Raw genomic sequence first — 16,737 nt, 5'->3', positions numbered from 1 at the left:
GGTATACCGCATCAAGGTACACCTACCCTCTATTGGTACTGCTTACATATCTGATCAGCAGCATGAACCAGCTGTCAATTAAGAAAACTACAACACAAACGGGCTTAAGAAAAAAAAGTATGCAATGACTGTATCATTTTATTTGGCAAATCCCAATGGAAGATTTTCAAATACAATAGCACCAACTAATTTAATTTACTTCAATTACTCACTAAGTTATGCAGGCTATGCTAAGTTAAGTTATTTTTATTTTTAAAAAATTCCAACTAATATGGGAATATTGAAGAAGCATCAATAGTGGTTAAATTGCCTAAACATTCTTTGGAATAAGTTTTGGTTAAAAAGTAAAGCAAGCACCTTAGCACAAGTGATAATTTATTAAAATAATATAGGTAGATACTTTCTATTGAATTTAATGAAATTGTAAATTAATCATATACTAATAGCCTATAAAGAGGTTTGGTTCACACTTGCTACTGTACAAAGTTTAATAAAACCACAAACATCAGATTTGAGGTTAAAAACTGTACACAAAAAAAAATCAAAATATGAAAGACAATGGACATATTTTACATAATCTAAACAATTATAATGATATATGATCAGCACTGAATTTTTACAATACATAGGCCTACTAACTAAAATAGAAAGAAAAAAAAACTAAAGACGTCTGGCCCATATCTCGACCAGTGAAAGTTACTTTAAAATATTTAGTCATTTAAATGTAATAAGAAATAGGCCTACAATGTGTCAAATTTAAATCAGTTAACTTCCAAAATGTTTATATCACTTCTGTAATTAATATATAGGAGAATATATTATTCAGTTCACAATACAGTTTTGCATGCATACTTATTGTTCTAACCTAAAACATTCAAACAAAACCACAAATTAAATATGTACAACTCACTCTTAAATAGTATGTACAAAAATACAGTTTCAAGTCCTTTCTGATTGTTCATACTAAGATTGAGGAATAAGGTCCTTAAGTATATCTTTTGTATTTGTTGATATACTGTTAGGAAAGATAACATTAAATTCTACAATAAGGTCACCTCGTTGTGTTGGTGTCTTTGGAACTGGAAGACCTTCTCCCTGTATTCTCTTTGTAGAATTTGGTTTGATGACCTCATTCAAAGCTAGTGGAATTTTTCTGTTTGTGAGTGTTGGCACTTGAATAGTTGTACCACACAATGCATCACGGAGAGAAATGTTAGCCTTGTAGCGGATATCACTTCCGTCTCTGGTAAATAACAGATGTGGTTTATCTTTAATCACAAAAACAATATCTGCTGGTACATTGTGTGGCGTTTGATCACCCTCTTTAGGAAAAGTTATTTTTGTACCAGCTTTCCATCCTGGCTTAATGTCAATAGTTAATATTTTATCCTCACTTCGGGTAGTTCTGCCATCAGAATTCAACACTTTACGAGTAATTTTAAGTTTTTTGGTTGTACCAGATAAGACTTCTTCAAGAGAAACTTGCAATTCTCTGATAACAGCTGGGTCTTGATGTTTTCTTCGACCATGTCCACCAAACTGATGGTGCTGGGCAAACGGATCATCAATGTCCATATCTTCATCCACACCAAGTCCTCCACTTTGAAACTGAAAAAATGGTGATCTTCCCATGCCACCCATTCCAGCTGGACCACCTGAGCTGAAGAAACTTTCAAATGGATTTTCGTTGCCGAAAAACATCCGAAAGGTTTCATGGGGATCGCCGTGAAAAGTATATGTGAAATTACCGCTTCTTCCTCCAGTGGAGCCACCACCCATTCCTCCTTTCAATCCATCTTCTCCATATTTATCAAATATCTCCTTTTTGTTTGGGTCACTGAGAACATCATATGCTTCAGCTATTTCCTTAAACTTTTCTTCAGCACCAGGAGATTTGTTTTTATCCGGATGATATTTCAAGGCCATTTTACGATAGGCCTTCTTGATTTCATCGTCAGAAGCACCTTTAGTTATCCCCAGAATTTTATAATAATCCTTGCCCATTGTTTATTTAGTAAGCTGAACACGGTGTTAATAAATCACTTACACAAAATAAAATGAAATCTTCACGATAACACTTTGAGACTGCTCGCTCCAACTCAGTTTTCATCAACTGTCGAAGCGCAATTCTTCCTCTGTTTTATAGACTATCCAAACTTGGTCGTGGAGCAACACGAAGATTAACGAATAGTGGCGATTTTCCCCGAACATTCGAGAACTATTCTGACTTCCGCTACAAGAACTGAGTTTTGTTTTGTTATGGGCTATTAATAGTGTCAGTAATTGGGTTATTTGTCACGTGATTATCTATGTTGCCAATTTTTAATAAAATATTTACAATTACAATGACTTTACTATTCGTTTTTATAAGTATTAATATCTAGATCTAGAATCTAGGTAAAATTGTGCATAGTTGTTTTTTTTTGCAAATAAATCTAGATCTACATGTAAAACGTTGACCGTTGATCAATGATACACATTATTTTTTAACTTCAGTTCTAGATCTATTCTAGATCTATCTATCTAGATCTAGATACTGACTAAAAAACTAATGTTAATTTTGTTATCTTGCTATGTAGCCCAAATTGCAGATCTATCTCACGTTTTAAGTCAGTAGCACATGATTTATTATTTTTAAATTACCTAGATAATCTATATACTATAGGCCTATATTATAATTCTCTTCTGGGAGACGCTAGAAAACAAGCTGTAAACGCGCTCCCTACCACCCCCACCCCTACATGGTCTGGTGAGCTGTGGTTCACTCTAAATGTTTACAAACAGAGCCGGGTTTAGTGACGACTATAAGGGACAGATAATTTAGTTTTAAACATAGGGGGGGGGGGGGGTAACTAAGTGGAGTTTACTTTAACGGAGGGAGGGGGGGGGGTTATCGTCCTTAAGGAGCAAATTGTAGTGTTTTAAAGAAATATTTTAGTGGCAGCGTTGGTAGTGTCAAATTCACAAATTATGAATCACTGAAAAGTAGAAAAAATAACAACTAAATAGAGGCGTATGATATGCCGCGGGTCGGCTCGTAATATTATAATAGGAAATGCACGTAGATCTAAATCTAGTTTCTTAGATGTAGGCCTAGTGTATTCTAAAGGATAGTTAAATTAAATACGTTTCCCTTGCAACTTTGTGTAATTACTCATATTATTATTAACTAAGTCTCCATTATAAATTTTTTTCTTAGAATCTTATCTACAAGATGATGGCTTAACACACTGGAAGGGTTTCATTTATAAAATACTAGTGTGCACGTCCACGCGCGTTGCCGCGGTCTGAGAAGTAAGTCGGACGTCTGGTCACAGGATAGCTCGAGGCAAATCGCACCCTACCGGGGCACAGTTGGACGCGCCCGATTCAAATATAGCGCCCCGTCTTCTCATAGTCTATCGTACTGTTTAAAACGAACGTATAAGCGCCATATCGCTCACGGACCCCGGGGCGTTGCACACTCCCGGGGCGCCGCCAGTGCGAAATTGAAATCTTTTTCCCCCGCAGAAACATCCCCAGGAGTATTCACAACAACTTCCCGGGAGTGATCTCCCCTAAACTTTTTCGAATATTCTTATATAACACTATGGGAGATGGTTACTCAGGATATAGACATGATTTTTAATACATTTTTTTCTCGTATACGAAGTATAGAGGAAATATTGTAATCGTGCAAAAAAAAAAATCGAGATTTTCACATATCTCGACGTTTTACACCCCCTTGAGTCGGAAAAACATAGATCTAGTTCCAAAACAGAAAAATAAATATTGATAGCAGCGCTCGAATTTCAACGGTTGATAAAAGGTTGAAAGAGCACACCATAAATTAGTATTTGTGACGCAACGCTCAGAATCTCTCTTTTTTTAAAGTATAATAAAACACAGTTTTTTTCTAATATTATTAGTTTTGGATTTCATCATCTTTGGTTTTTATTAAATAGTCCTCATTTTATTTTTTTTGTCCGGGGGGGGGGGGGGGGGGGGGGGGGAAGAGAGATTATGTCAAGATTGTTGTTTTTTTTACCGGACACCAAATCATAGGCAGGGCAGCCGGTGTCACTACCTACGTGCAACAGAGCGGGGTACGCCCAAGAGACAATTCGAGACGTATCCAAGATACGACGACGTAAAAAATATAGAGAGATAAGACCTCCATAAATTATTTGGCCAACAGATAGAGAATACCTACTGAAATTGGCCCATCAATGGTGGCGGTCAATGAATCTTTTCCAGTTAAGCCCCGCCACTAATGCAAAAATTGCACGGGCGAATAGTTAAGCCCCCGCCACTTTTTGCAAGCTCCAATTTACCGAACTCACGCAACCAGGACCTATTTCTGATGAATATTTAAACGCGCGCCATTAAAAAAAACTTCTTATCCGCCTCTAGAGCCATGGTAAAAACTAAAAGTACAAGTTTCATAAAATCCTCTTGTAATCTATTGACATCTAGTCCTACACGCCGACGCAACATTTTAGGTTTTCCTTAACGCGAAAATACTTGAGTATTTTTTGAACATCGTTGGCGTTACTTATACATTTATTGAATCTTACCAAACGAAATGGAAATTTATATAGAAAATATATACTTTTACCAATGTCCACCCCCCCCCCTCCCGGAGAAAAATGAAACGCTGCTGGGGTGCGGGTTTGTCCACCCTACCGCCCAAGGGTATGCGGTATGGTAATTTAAAACGAACGTCGATCGCCCTCCTCAAAGATGAGGGTGAACACCAGAGGCGTAGCGAGGGGGGGGGGGGCATATGTCCCCGGGCACCGACCTTAGGGGGGGCGCCAAATTGCAAGTTTGAGGGGGGTGCAAATGAAAAGTTCGAAGGGGGGGGGGCAAATCGAAAGTTTGTCCCCGGGAAGGGTCGCTACGTCTCTGGTGAACACTCCTCTGTGACGCCTTCATGTCGGGGCGTTACACCACGATCGTTGTTTGATTTAGTCGTCGATTGTTGTAGTAGCTCTGAGTATTTCTAGTGTCGGGCGATCTTTAAAACTGAAGTGCTCGTGGGAGAGACCGAGATACTCCAGGTCACACGACCGCCGGAAGAAGACGCCTGTGCAGTTTGACCGTTATTCATCGACTACCCTCAAATACTTCTCAAAGGTAAAAAAGACAAGATATATTTTCTTTTATATATAGGCCCTACCTATACAGATAATCGTTTTTCTTCAAGCGCTTGGTTTGAATCCTTGTTACGATTGTGTGTGTTAATGAAGAGCTATGGTTACTCAATAGTTTTAACTACCTTTTCCCTTGTAGAATTGGAATAGCAATATGAGAATATAGATCTACGTCTCATGTTGTGAAACCTTCTGAAGGGAATATGCTAATTATACTCTTTGTAAAATTCTGTTAGGTATTCTACAAGATGGCCTGGCAACATTTAAAATCAATTTTCATACCTACCTTGCTCATTTTGAGCTTAGACTTAAGACTTTCTACGGAATGATGGACTTCTATTATGTTGCCCTAATGGTCTTAATGAATGACTGAACCAGATTTCTAATGTGCAGTGTACCATTTGAATTTCGCCAATATACAATTTTGTTAGCTTTTAATAGTTTTTAATTGAATCAATATTTAGCGTCAGAAAATAAATATTCTTGATCTTTGGGTGGTTCTTGCCAATGGTAAATTAGTTTGGTCCATTTTTATTGTTACTAGCCATGGGTACCCCTTTCACGTGAATTACAGGACTTGTATTTTTACTGTTATTCTTAGTTTGAAAAAAAAATTATAAAATAGTTATTGGTCAAAACGCTATGTGCTTTACTACACATTGAACAATATTATTAGGGACAAAGCAAAGAAATAACTAAATAGCTAAAAATCCGACACATTTAAAATAACATAGGCTACCAATATCAATTAGAAAAATTAAAACCAAATTATATACATAATTAGTCAACACAACACCATTTTAAATGCACAAACTGATTAAGAGACTTAAATGATTCCATTAAAAACCCGGCTGTTCAATCGTCATTAATAATTTTTTTTAAGTAATTTGTATTAGTGTAATGATAAGTAGATTTATAGAATCTAGATACAAATCAACTTTGAATAAAATAGTTCATTTCTTCATATTCTAAAATTGGTGTTGTGTTCTTTCTGTAGTTGAAACATGTGGCATGTGACGTCATTGTCTATTGTGTTCTTGTCACAACCATGAACAATTTTCCAGTTGCATAATTAAAAATGTGTTTCTTCATTTGAATATAGCTTTATTTTTATTTTATTTTTTTTTAAATAAAATTTATAATAAATATTTAAAAACATCCACCATATTATTTTCAACTGAAGTCCATATCTTTAAGATCTCCATATATCGCTGAAGATACTGATCTCTTATGCTCGGGACATGCGGACACAGAGAGAGAGTACTTGGGTACTTGGACTTTTATATAGTAAGAACAAATTCAGTCTTGGCTTAACGTTTCCACCTTTTATACTATTAAAAGTTTAACAGAACATTATATCATTAAATGTATTTTTTTAAAATCATGATTTTTACTTATTTCTATTAAAAATAACTACATCAAGAAGTTGAATATAAAAACATGCCATATGATCAAGAACTTACATTTGATGTAGGCACAAAAACAGCACAATAAAATCTAAGTACACATACATTTATACATTTTGAAGATAAGATATTATGGTTTTTATATTACATTTTTAATGTCAATATTTATAAAACATACCTAGATCTATGCACATTTGTGGTTGTGTCAGTTACAACTCAACTGAGTAGTATTTTCCTTAATTAATCAACTTGATTGCTCTCCCATACAAACACTTTATCTCCACACGCACTCAGTAAAATGGGCTCTGTAGGATGGAATGAGATTGAATGCACTGTTTTGCTTGTTTTGGAGTCCAGTTTTTCTAGAAGCTTGGCCTTAAAAAAATAATAATAAGGATATTAAAACTGATTATTAGCACTAGCTAGTTTTTAAAAAACTTTTAAAATTTTACTTATAACATTTTTCTGTTTATGCCTAGTGGAAATATTTTGTTAAATTATGTTATCTGAAAACAAGTCTTTGGAGTTAAAGTTCAAAATAAGTGTCTTAAAAACAGATCACCATCAAAGCAAGGAAATCAGTAAATATCCAGCAGAAAGGATTGTAATATATTTTAATACTAGTAAGAAATGACCAATGAGCATGGTTATTAGTTATTTTCTTTTATAAATTTTACATTTGTATAAATGTAACAATAAAAATAAATAAATGTACCCTTCAGCTTAAAAGACATAAAATTGAGAGAAGATAAAAAATAAATAAGCATCTCTTTTTCAACACTATATTGATATTTATAAATGAGAACATCTAAAATTACATCTAATAGATCCCATATGTAGATAGCACCATCTTCAGATCCACTAAGAACATGTGTGTCTTTATGGTTGAGGCAACAGTCTATTTTATAGTTTGAGTTCTTGTGACCAGAGTACCTATAAAAAAAATTGTTATTTCTTTTTAATTTTAAGTACAAAAATGTAAACAATTTTTAATGTTAATTTTTTAAAAATTGTCTTTTAACCATTTACAGCCCTGGCATAAACATTATTTAACTTCCAGTACGGCCAAACAAAAAAAAACAATGCATGATTTCAACCATTGCACTTTTAAAAATAATTATTTTAAAGTATCTACATAAGTTAAAAAAATAAAAACTTTATACAGGAAAATGTCCTAATTTTATTAATTATGAGAGAAATAGCTTGATAATTTACTAATAATTAATGAAACATTAAACCCCAACTTATAACATTATTTCAACAAACAAACAATTTTAATTGCTAAAAAAATCGTATGTAGCCACTGGAACTAATTGTGTTTTCAATATCACTGTCAAAGTTACAATATAAATAAAGCCTGATTCAAAAGCAGAGACATTTAATTTCACTAATTGTATTTCCCGTACTTTAAAAAGTGAATATTTTGATAAAATTTGTAGAAAATAAACTGCTAGTGAAAGAAAAATAAGAAAACAATGTAAATAAATCTTATTATTTCCCATTTCTGCCATTACCTTCAAAATCTTATTACCAGTGAGACTTCCATAACTACGCTTAAATAAATATAATATACATAGTTTGGACAAATGTGGTTGCATTTGACTGTGCTACAAAAGAAAAACCTCGGAAATAACTTCAACATGGAACTGTAAAGAGTTAAAGCAAAAGAAACAAAGACAATATTTATTTACTCATTAAGCATTTCTCCGCTATCTTTATCTAGAAGTTTAATGCTTGTATCTGTGGAGCCCACTAGTATGCACTGACCATCTCTGGTGAATCTCACACAAGATATAGCCTCTGAAACAACATAGTGTAATGTAAAAACTTAAAAGTCCTACATTATTTATGTTTTTAAAAAAGGCTCTATTGTTAAAAAAACAAAAATGCTAAATGTCAGCAGAATTATTACTTCACATATTCAAATAAACTAAGCAAAACATCTAAATAGCAAATAATTTTGTTGGGGACATAATGCTGACCATACTATCCCTTCTTATGCTTAGGTCGCAGAAACAGGCAAACTAATTCACTTGCCCCATGGACCACCAGATTTGAAAAGGGAACTCTCTTTTATTGGTTGTGCAAGAATAAATTATGATACATCATTTTAAAAATATTTTATAAATACTATTCTGTTATTAGAAACAAATCACACATCTAATATAAAAATAAGAACTAGTTTCAAAGAAATGAAAGATTTTTCTAATGCTGACTTATTTCCAACAAAACCAAAAAATAATATCTTACTAATAAACTACCTTGTCATAACTCATTAATACTTCTCAAGTGTAGCCATTTATGTTTAGATTTGGTGTGAGTCAATTGTTATGGTAAAGTATTATGGATGTTAATGTGTAAATGTCAATAAGGCAGGTCCGCAACTCGGTGTAGTCACCCATCAGGCAAAATTAATTTTTAAAAATCTTACTTCCAACAAAATCAGAAAACATTCTTCCAATTCTAAGGTCATATCTTCTAACTCTACAATCAGCAGAACCAGTAAGTATTTCGTGATCTGATACTTGAATTGATGTGACACTATCTTTGGCCTCATCTATCACCTGAGATAATTTATTTATGTATAAAGTTTGATTGTATTTTTGAGCTGAAAAAAATATATTTTTATGTAACTTGGGTTTCACCTAGAATCTATATAAAATTAAATAAAAGTATTTAACTTAAAATAAAATTAAGCTTTGTGTACCTGAATAGGCTGATTTTTTCGACTCCGTATATCCCATACTCTAACTGAACAATCTATGGAGCCTGATAAAATGACAGTAGATTCTTCATTAAAGCAAACAGTGTTGACAGTACCTGGAAAGAAATTTGCATTGATAATAAAAATAATGATACATATAATACAGTAAAGGCTAACTTAATAATGTAATAGTATAAGTGTCTGGGATAATTATGTTGAGCTAAAGCTTACTAGAGAAACTTCTCATGACTAATTCTAGCATTAAATAATTACACTATTAATTCTTTTGTTGAGTTAATTTGAAAACCTTTTAGGATGTGTAGTGCAGAAGCAGCTTTATTATTTGTAAATTACCTGCATGATCTCTAAATTTTCTGACTGCCTGTCCAGTTGATACATCAAAAAGAACAACACTTTTGTCCATTCCGCCAGAGCAAATATGAGAATTATCTCCAGAGCTTTGTGCATCAAGCACTTCATAACCATGGCCAATGTAAGTCTTAAGAAGCAAGTTTCTCAAGGGATTCCATAATTTGACACTTTTATCACTACCACATGTTATGCAATAGTTGCCATCAACTGATTAAAGAAATTAAAAACATTATTAATTCAAGTGGTTAAGGTAAGGGCTTGTTCATAAATGACATGGCTCTGAGATGAGAGGGGGGAGGTGGACATTTGTGATGTTAATGAGGGGGAATTTAAGAAAGTTTAGTTATACTTTTTCACTTTTATTAAAAAGTATTTTTTTAAAATTGAACAGCTGTTTCGCCTTTTTTTTTAGACTAGCTAAAAGCAATGGGCTCAAATTAACTACTATCAATAGCTGCGCAATGGGCTCAAATTATTCTTTTAGCCTTACTTGAGCAGTTGCGCTTCTGGCAGATCGTCAGGGGATGAGGGTTCATAGTAAAGTTATACTAGTTATAGTATATCTAGTAGACTAGTAGAGAATTCTAGTTCATAAGGATAATTTTTTGTATCAAATCTATTTAAATCACTATACTGTTTAAGTATTTATCATGTTAATCTCTGTCCCATCCAGACAACCAATACGCCTAAACAACAACATTTAGAATTAGATGACGAGAAAAACCAGGTTATTGTAGTGCTATGCACATGCGATTCTACTTCCGGCTGGAATCAGCTCTTAGTTTAGGTTAGGTTAATCAAAAGTTGTCTAATATCTGGAAAACTTCCTAAATGAATGAGTCAATATTAATCTATATATATAATTCTCTTCATGAAGGGACCATACGAGACAAGACGTTGACGCATGCCAAACCTCCTCCAGGCATGCTTAACAGACCATATCGCTACCACCCCCACCCCACCAGTCTGGTGAGTTGTTTACAATCGTAGAGCTGGGTCGAATTAGTGACGACTATTAGGAGCAGATAATTTGGTTTTAAACTATTTGAAACTAAGGGGAGTGTTGTGAATGGACTTGGTTGTATTGAATGAGTTTGAGAGTATGTGTGTAGTGGAATGTGTTTAATAAAAGATGTTGAGGGTTTGAGAGTATGTGTGTAGTTGGATTAATAAAAGATTCTAAATGCATGACAAAGCAAGTATTAGTAAGGGTGTGACATGGGAGAGTATGTGTTATTGTTAAAAAAAAATAGTTGAAGTCAGTCTTAGTCTTGTTGTGGTTTCTTGAGGTTGTAGAACTCGTCCTCCTGTCTGTTGTCGATGTAGCTGTGTGTATTGTACATAATAAATTATGGAAATATATCAATGCCGTCCTGTCTCATTTCTCTATTGGATCGTCATATGTTGTTCGTCAACTTCCAGCATCGACCCTGCTTGATCTTTTCATTGTCGTCTGTAAACTGTCGTCACAGGCGGCTGCTTTCAGGGGGGGGGAAGGAGTGGAAAGTGAGGGTGAGGATAATCGTCCTTCAGGAGCTACTGATTATAGTGTTTTAAAGCGTTGAATTCTAAATTATGAATTACTAAAAATAGAAAATAAAACAACTAAATAGAGGCGTATGTTATGTCGCGGGTCAGCTCGTAATAACTAATTTTAGTAGTTTAAGGCAGATTCTAGCCAGAAAAAATTAAAATATACATGTGCGATTGAGAGAAACAACTGTTTTCGATGGTACTGCTCATGCGTGCAAACAAACTGCAGAATCCTAACCCTACATAGCACAGCTATAAAGGTCAACAATCATACTATGAGACTAACCATTAAACTTCACGCATCTTACAGCTCCTTGTTTACAGTCCAAAGTTTCGGTCTTCTTGTCGGGCCATGCCATCATGATTAATGATTTTCATTTACTTTAACGGTTGAACAGCATGAAACTAGATTATACATTTTAAAAGTCATTTAGGCCTAACAACTTTAATAGATCTATTTATTCTACTATTACTAATAGATCTAGATCTAGATCTAGTACTAGCATTGTTCTATTTATCATGATCATACATAACACGGCAGTTTATTTTATATTTTTATGTTCCGTAGAGATCACTAATACCAGATCAAATTGTGGAAAACTTGCCAAATTTTGTTTAAAAAATAACTAACATTTTTGTGTGTGAAATATTTGTCATTTTTTTAAATTAATACTAATAGTTTCGCTGTCTGTCTATCTGACAAGAACGCTCTGTCTGACAAGAACGCTCTGTCTGACAAGAACGCTCTAGAGAAAACACAAGCAATTTAAAAACATGCACAGTAATTCGAAAAACGAAATATGACGTCGACACATTTAGCGTAGAGTAGAACATAATCTCAAACCAGAGAGTGCACACAGTAATGTAATGACGTCATTGATTCTCGCGTAAACATTGAAAAAAAGGAAATGTTGTCTAATCTAAATGGTTTGCGTGAAGAGTTTCTTGCATACAATTCTTCGGGTAGGGGCGAAGCCCCACCCCCCGCGTAAGAACGTCTGAGCCCCCCCCCCCCCTCCCCAACTCAAAAGAAATTTCCTCATCGATACTCTATAATAAAATTACCGCCTAATTAATGTGTCTAATCTAAAAAGTGGTTTTCTTGCAATGGGACGGTAGACATGTTTTTTTTTTTGGGGGGGGGGGGGTGGGGGGGGGGGTGGTGTGTGGGGGGGGGGGGAGGTTGGTTTCAGTGTTTCTTTCAGACTTTTTCCTCCCCGGAGAGGGGTGGGGGGTACTTGAAATTTTCGGGGGCGGGGGGTAGAATTTTCTGGGAGGGGGCGGACACTGGAAAAAGTATATAATTATATTTCGTTGAATGGGACGGTAGACATGTTTTTTTTGGGGGTGGGGGGTGGTGGAGGGGTGGGGGGGGGGGTGGTGTGTGTGTGGGGGGGGTGGTGTGTGGGAGGGGTGGGGGGTGGTGTGTGGGGGGTGGGTTGGTTTTAGTGTTTCTTTCAGACTTTTTCCTCCCCGGAGAGGGGTGGGGGTACTTGAAATTTTCGGGGGCGGGGGTAGAATTTTCTGGGAGGGGGCGGACACTGGAAAAAGTATATAATTATATTTCGTTGAATGGGACGGTAGACATGTTTTTTTTTTGGGGGGGGGGGGGGTGGGGGGTGGGGGGGCGGTGTTTGGAGGGGGTGGTGTGTGGGGGTGAGGGGTGGGGGTGGTGTGTGGGGGTGAGGGGTTGGGGTGGGGGTGGTGTGTGGTGGGGGGTGGGGGTGGTGTGTGGGGGTGAGGGGTTGGGGTGGGGGTGGTCTGTGGTGGGGGGTGGGGGGTGGTGTGTGGGGGTGGGGTGGGGGTGGTGTGTGGGGGGGTGGGTTGGTTTTAGTTTAGAGAAAAGAGACAGCACTATCAGCCTAGCGCCCGTTGTACCCTTCCTCAACGGGCCATTTTTCTCGTCTATAATAATAGTTTCGCTGTCTGTCTATCTGACAAGAACGCTCTGTCTGACAAGAACGCTCTGTCTGACAAGAACGCTCTAGAGAAAACACAAGCAATTTAAAAACATGCACAGTAATTCGAAAAACGAAATATGACGTCGACACATTTAGCGTAGAGTAGAACATAATCTCAAACCAGAGAGTGCACACAGTAATGTAATGACGTCATTGATTCTCGCGTAAGTAAACATTGAAAAAAAGGAAATGTTGTCTAATCTAAATGGTTTGCGTGAAGAGTTTCTTGCATACAATTCTTCGGGTAGGTGCGAAGCCCCACCCCCCGCGTAAGAACGTCTGAGCCCCCCCCCCCCCCAACTCAAAAGAAATTTCCTCATCGATACTCTATAATAAAATTACCGCCTAATTAATGTGTCTAATCTAAAAAGTGGTTTTCTTGCAATGGGACGGTAGACATGTTTTTTTTTTGGGGGGGGGGGGGGGGGGGAGTGGGGGGTGGGGGGGTGTGTGGGGGGGGGGGGTGTGGGGGTGGGGGGTGGGGGGTGGGGGGGGGGGGTGGTGTGTGGGGGGGTGGGTTGGTTTCAGTGTTTCTTTCAGACTTTTTCCTCCCCGGAGAGGGGTGGGGGGTACTTGAAATTTTCGGGGGCGGGGGTAGAATTTTCTGGGAGGGGGCGGACACTGGAAAAAGTTTATAATTATATTTCGTTGAATGGGACGGTAGACATGTTTTTTTTGGGGTGGGGGGTGGTGGAGGGGTGGGGAGGGGTGGTGGGGGGGTGGGGGTGGGGGGTGGTGTGTGGGGGGGGGGGGGGTGGGGTGGTGTGTGGGGGGGGGGGTGGTGAGTGTGGGGGGTGGGTTGGTTTCAGTGTTTCTTTCAGACTTTTTCCTCCCCAGAGAGGGGTGGGGGTACTTGAAATTTTCGGGGGCGGGGGGTAGAATTTTCTGGGAGGGGGCGGACACTGGAAAAAGTATATAATTATATTTCGTTGAATGGGACGGTAGACATGTTTTTTTTTGGGGGGGTGGGGGGTGGGGGGGCGGTGTGTGGAGGGGGTGGTGTGTGGGGGTGAGGGGTGGGGGTGGTGTGTGGTGGGGGGTGGGGTTGGGGGTGGTGTGTGGGGGTGGGGTGGGGGTGGTGTGTGGGGGGGTGGGTTGGTTTTAGTTTAGAGAAAAGAGACAGCACTATCAGCCTAGCGCCCGTTGTACCCTTCCTCAACGGGCCATTTTTCTCGTCTATAATAATTGTTTCGCTGTCTGACAAGAACGCTCTGTCTGACAAGAACGCTCTGTCTGACAAGAACGCTCTAGAGAAAACACAAGGAAATTAAAAACATGCATAGTATTTCGAAAAACGAAGTATGACGTCGACACATTTAGCATAGAGTTGAAAATAATCTCAAGGCGGAAAGTGCACACAGTAATATAATGACGTCATTGATTATCGCGTAAACATTGAATAAAAAGGAAATGTTGTCTAATCTAAATGGTTTGCGTGAAGAGTTTCTTGCATACAATTCTTCGGGTAGGGGCGAAGCCCCACCCCCCGCGTAAGAACGTCTGAGCCCCCCCCCCCCTCCCCAACTCAAAAGAAATTTCCTCATCGATACTCTATAATAAAATTACCGCCTAATTAATGTGTCTGATCTAAAAAGTGGTTTTCTTGCAATGGGACGGTAGACATGATTTTTTTTTTTGGGGGTGGGGGGGGGGGGGTGGGGGGGGGGGGGGGGTGTGTGGGGGTGGGGGGGGGGGGTGTGGGGGGGTGGTGTGTGGTGTGTGGGGGGGGGTGGGTTGGTTTCAGTGTTTCTTTCAGACTTTTTCCTCCCCGGAGAGGGGTGGGGGTACTTGAAATTTTCGGGGGCGGGGGTAGAATTTTCTGGGAGGGGGGCGGACACTGGAAAAAGTATATAATTATATTTCGTTGAATGGGACGGTAGACATGTTTTTTTTGGGAGTGGGGGGTGGGGGGGTGGGGGTGGGGGTGGTGTGTGTGGGGTGGGGGGTGGGGTGGGGTGGTTTCCTCATCGATACTCTATAATAAAATTACCGCCTAATTAATGTGTCTAATCTAAAAAGTGGTTTTCTCGCAATTTCTTTAATGCAATTCTTCGCGTAGTGGCTAAGCGCAACACCAGTGTTTCTTTCAGACTTTTTCCTCCCCGGAGAGGGGTGGGGGTACTTGAAATTTTCGGGGGCGGGGGTGGAATTTTCGGGGAGGGGGCGGACACTGGAAAAAGTATATAATTATATTTCGTTGAATGGGACGGTAGACATGTTTTTTTGGGGGGTGGGGGTGGGTGGGTGGGGCTGGGGTGGGGGTTGGGGTTGGGTGTGTGGGGTGGGTGGGGGGTGGGGTTGGGGGTTGGGGGTAGGTGTGTGTGGGGGATGGGTTGGTTTTAGTTTAGAGAAAAGAGACAGCACTATCAACCTAGCGCCCGGTGTATCCTTCCTCAACGGGCCATTTTTCTCGTCTATAATAATAGTTTCGCTGTCTGTCAAGAACGCTCTGTCTGACAAGAACGCTCTAGAGAAAAGACAAGCAATTTAAAAACATGCATAGTAATTCGAAAAACGAAGTATGACGTCGACACATTTAGCGCACAGAGTAGAAAATAATCTCACAGTAATATAATGACGTCATTGATTCTGGCGTAAATATTGAATAAAGAGGAAATGTTGTCTAATCTAAGTGGTTTGCGTGAAGAGTTTCTTGCATACAATTCTTCGGGTAGGGGCGAAGCCCCACCCCCCGCGTAAGAACGTCTGAGCCCCTCCCCCTCCCCAACTCAAAAGAAATTTCCTCATCGATACTCTATAATAAAATTACCGCCTAATTAATGTGTCTAATCTAAAAAGTGGTTTTCTTGCAATGGGACGGTAGACATGATTTTTTTTTGGGGGGGGGGGGGGGGGTGGAGGGGTTGGGGGGGGTGTGTGTGGGGGGGTGGTGTGTGTGGGTGGGGGGGGGGGGGGTGTGTGGGGGGGTGGTGTGTGTGGGTGGGGGGTGTGTGTGTGGGGGTGTGGTGTGTGTGGGTGGGGGGGGGTGTGGGGGGGGGGGTGGGTTGGTTTCAGTGTTTCTTTCAGACTTTTTCCTCCCCGGAGAGGGGTGGGGGTACTTGAAATTTTCGGGGGCGGGGGTAGAATTTTCTGGGAGGGGGCGGACACTGGAAAAAGTATATAATTATATTTCGTTGAATGGGACGGTAGACATGTTTTTTTTGGGGGGTGGGGGTGGGGTGAGGGTGGTGTGGGGGTGGGGGGGGTGGGGGGGGGGGGGTGGTGTGTGGGGTGGGGGATGGGGGTGGTGGGGGTGGTGTGTGTGTGTGGGGGGGTGGGTTGGTTTTAGTTTAGAGAAAAGAGACAGCACTATCAACCTAGCGCCCGGTGTATCCTTCCTCAACGGGCCATTTTTCTCGTTAATACTAATAGTTTCGCTGTCTGTCTATCTATCTATCTATCTATCTGACAAGAACGCTCTAGAGAAAACACAAGCAAAATAAAAACATGCACAGTAATTCGAAAAACGAAGTATGACGCGGTCACATTTAGCATAGAGTAGAAAATAATCTCAGTAATATGACGTCATTGTTTCTCGAGTAAATAAACATTGAATAAAAAGGCAATTTTGTCTAATCTAAATGGTTTGCGTGAAGAGTTTCTTTCATACAATTCTTCGGGTAGGG

General features: G+C 38.9%; 2 protein-coding genes across 3 annotated transcripts; both read right to left on the bottom strand.

Moving 5' to 3' along the window:
• Positions 1–121: 121 nt before the first annotated feature.
• Positions 122–2,223, bottom strand: LOC131928258 (dnaJ homolog subfamily B member 5-like). Its single transcript, XM_059284228.1, has one exon. The coding sequence runs from the start codon at positions 2,002–2,004 to the stop codon at positions 964–966; it is 1,041 nt and encodes a 346-aa protein (XP_059140211.1). The 5' UTR covers positions 2,005–2,223; the 3' UTR covers positions 122–963.
• Positions 2,224–6,305: 4,082 nt separating this feature from the next.
• LOC131928264 (WD repeat domain-containing protein 83) lies at positions 6,306–11,742 on the bottom strand. Of its 2 annotated transcripts, XR_009383747.1 has the most exons (8): positions 11,437–11,742; positions 9,600–9,824; positions 9,249–9,361; positions 8,973–9,105; positions 8,233–8,341; positions 7,360–7,474; positions 6,720–6,916; positions 6,306–6,466 (listed from the first exon to the last, which is right to left on the bottom strand). XR_009383747.1 is itself a non-coding variant. In XM_059284240.1 (7 exons), exons 1-7 carry the CDS (start codon positions 11,510–11,512, stop codon positions 6,782–6,784), a joined length of 906 nt encoding a protein of 301 aa, XP_059140223.1. In that variant the 5' UTR covers positions 11,513–11,742; the 3' UTR covers positions 6,646–6,781. The 2 variants fall into 2 exon arrangements, 1 of the variants encoding a protein (XP_059140223.1); XM_059284240.1 differs by lacking the exon at positions 6,306–6,466 and having other exon boundaries at positions 6,646–6,916.
• Positions 11,743–16,737: the final 4,995 nt, after the last annotated feature.

This window comes from Physella acuta, unplaced genomic scaffold (assembly GCF_028476545.2).
Source record: "Physella acuta isolate Inbredline_101_S28 unplaced genomic scaffold, ASM2847654v3 ptg001480l, whole genome shotgun sequence".
NCBI lineage: Eukaryota > Metazoa > Mollusca > Gastropoda > Physidae > Physella > Physella acuta.
The sequence above is the reverse complement of the archived record's forward strand: the minus strand, read 5'-3'. Positions and strand labels throughout refer to the sequence as shown.

What these genes read in the sequence shown, in the direction of transcription:
- LOC131928264 (XM_059284240.1), bottom strand. Translation starts at nt 11,512, where the DNA reads ATGATGGCATGGCCCGACAAGAAGACCGAAACTTTGGACTGTAAACAA. An exon ending in AAAATTTAGAGATCATGCAG is followed by an intron (nt 9,362 to 9,599) that starts GTAATTTACAAA and finishes ATTTCTTTCCAG; the next exon opens with GTACTGTCAACACTGTTTGC. An exon ending in GAAAAAATCAGCCTATTCAG is followed by an intron (nt 9,106 to 9,248) that starts GTACACAAAGCT and finishes AAATTATCTCAG; the next exon opens with GTGATAGATGAGGCCAAAGA.
- LOC131928258 (XM_059284228.1), bottom strand. Translation starts at nt 2,004, where the DNA reads ATGGGCAAGGATTATTATAAAATTCTGGGGATAACTAAAGGTGCTTCT.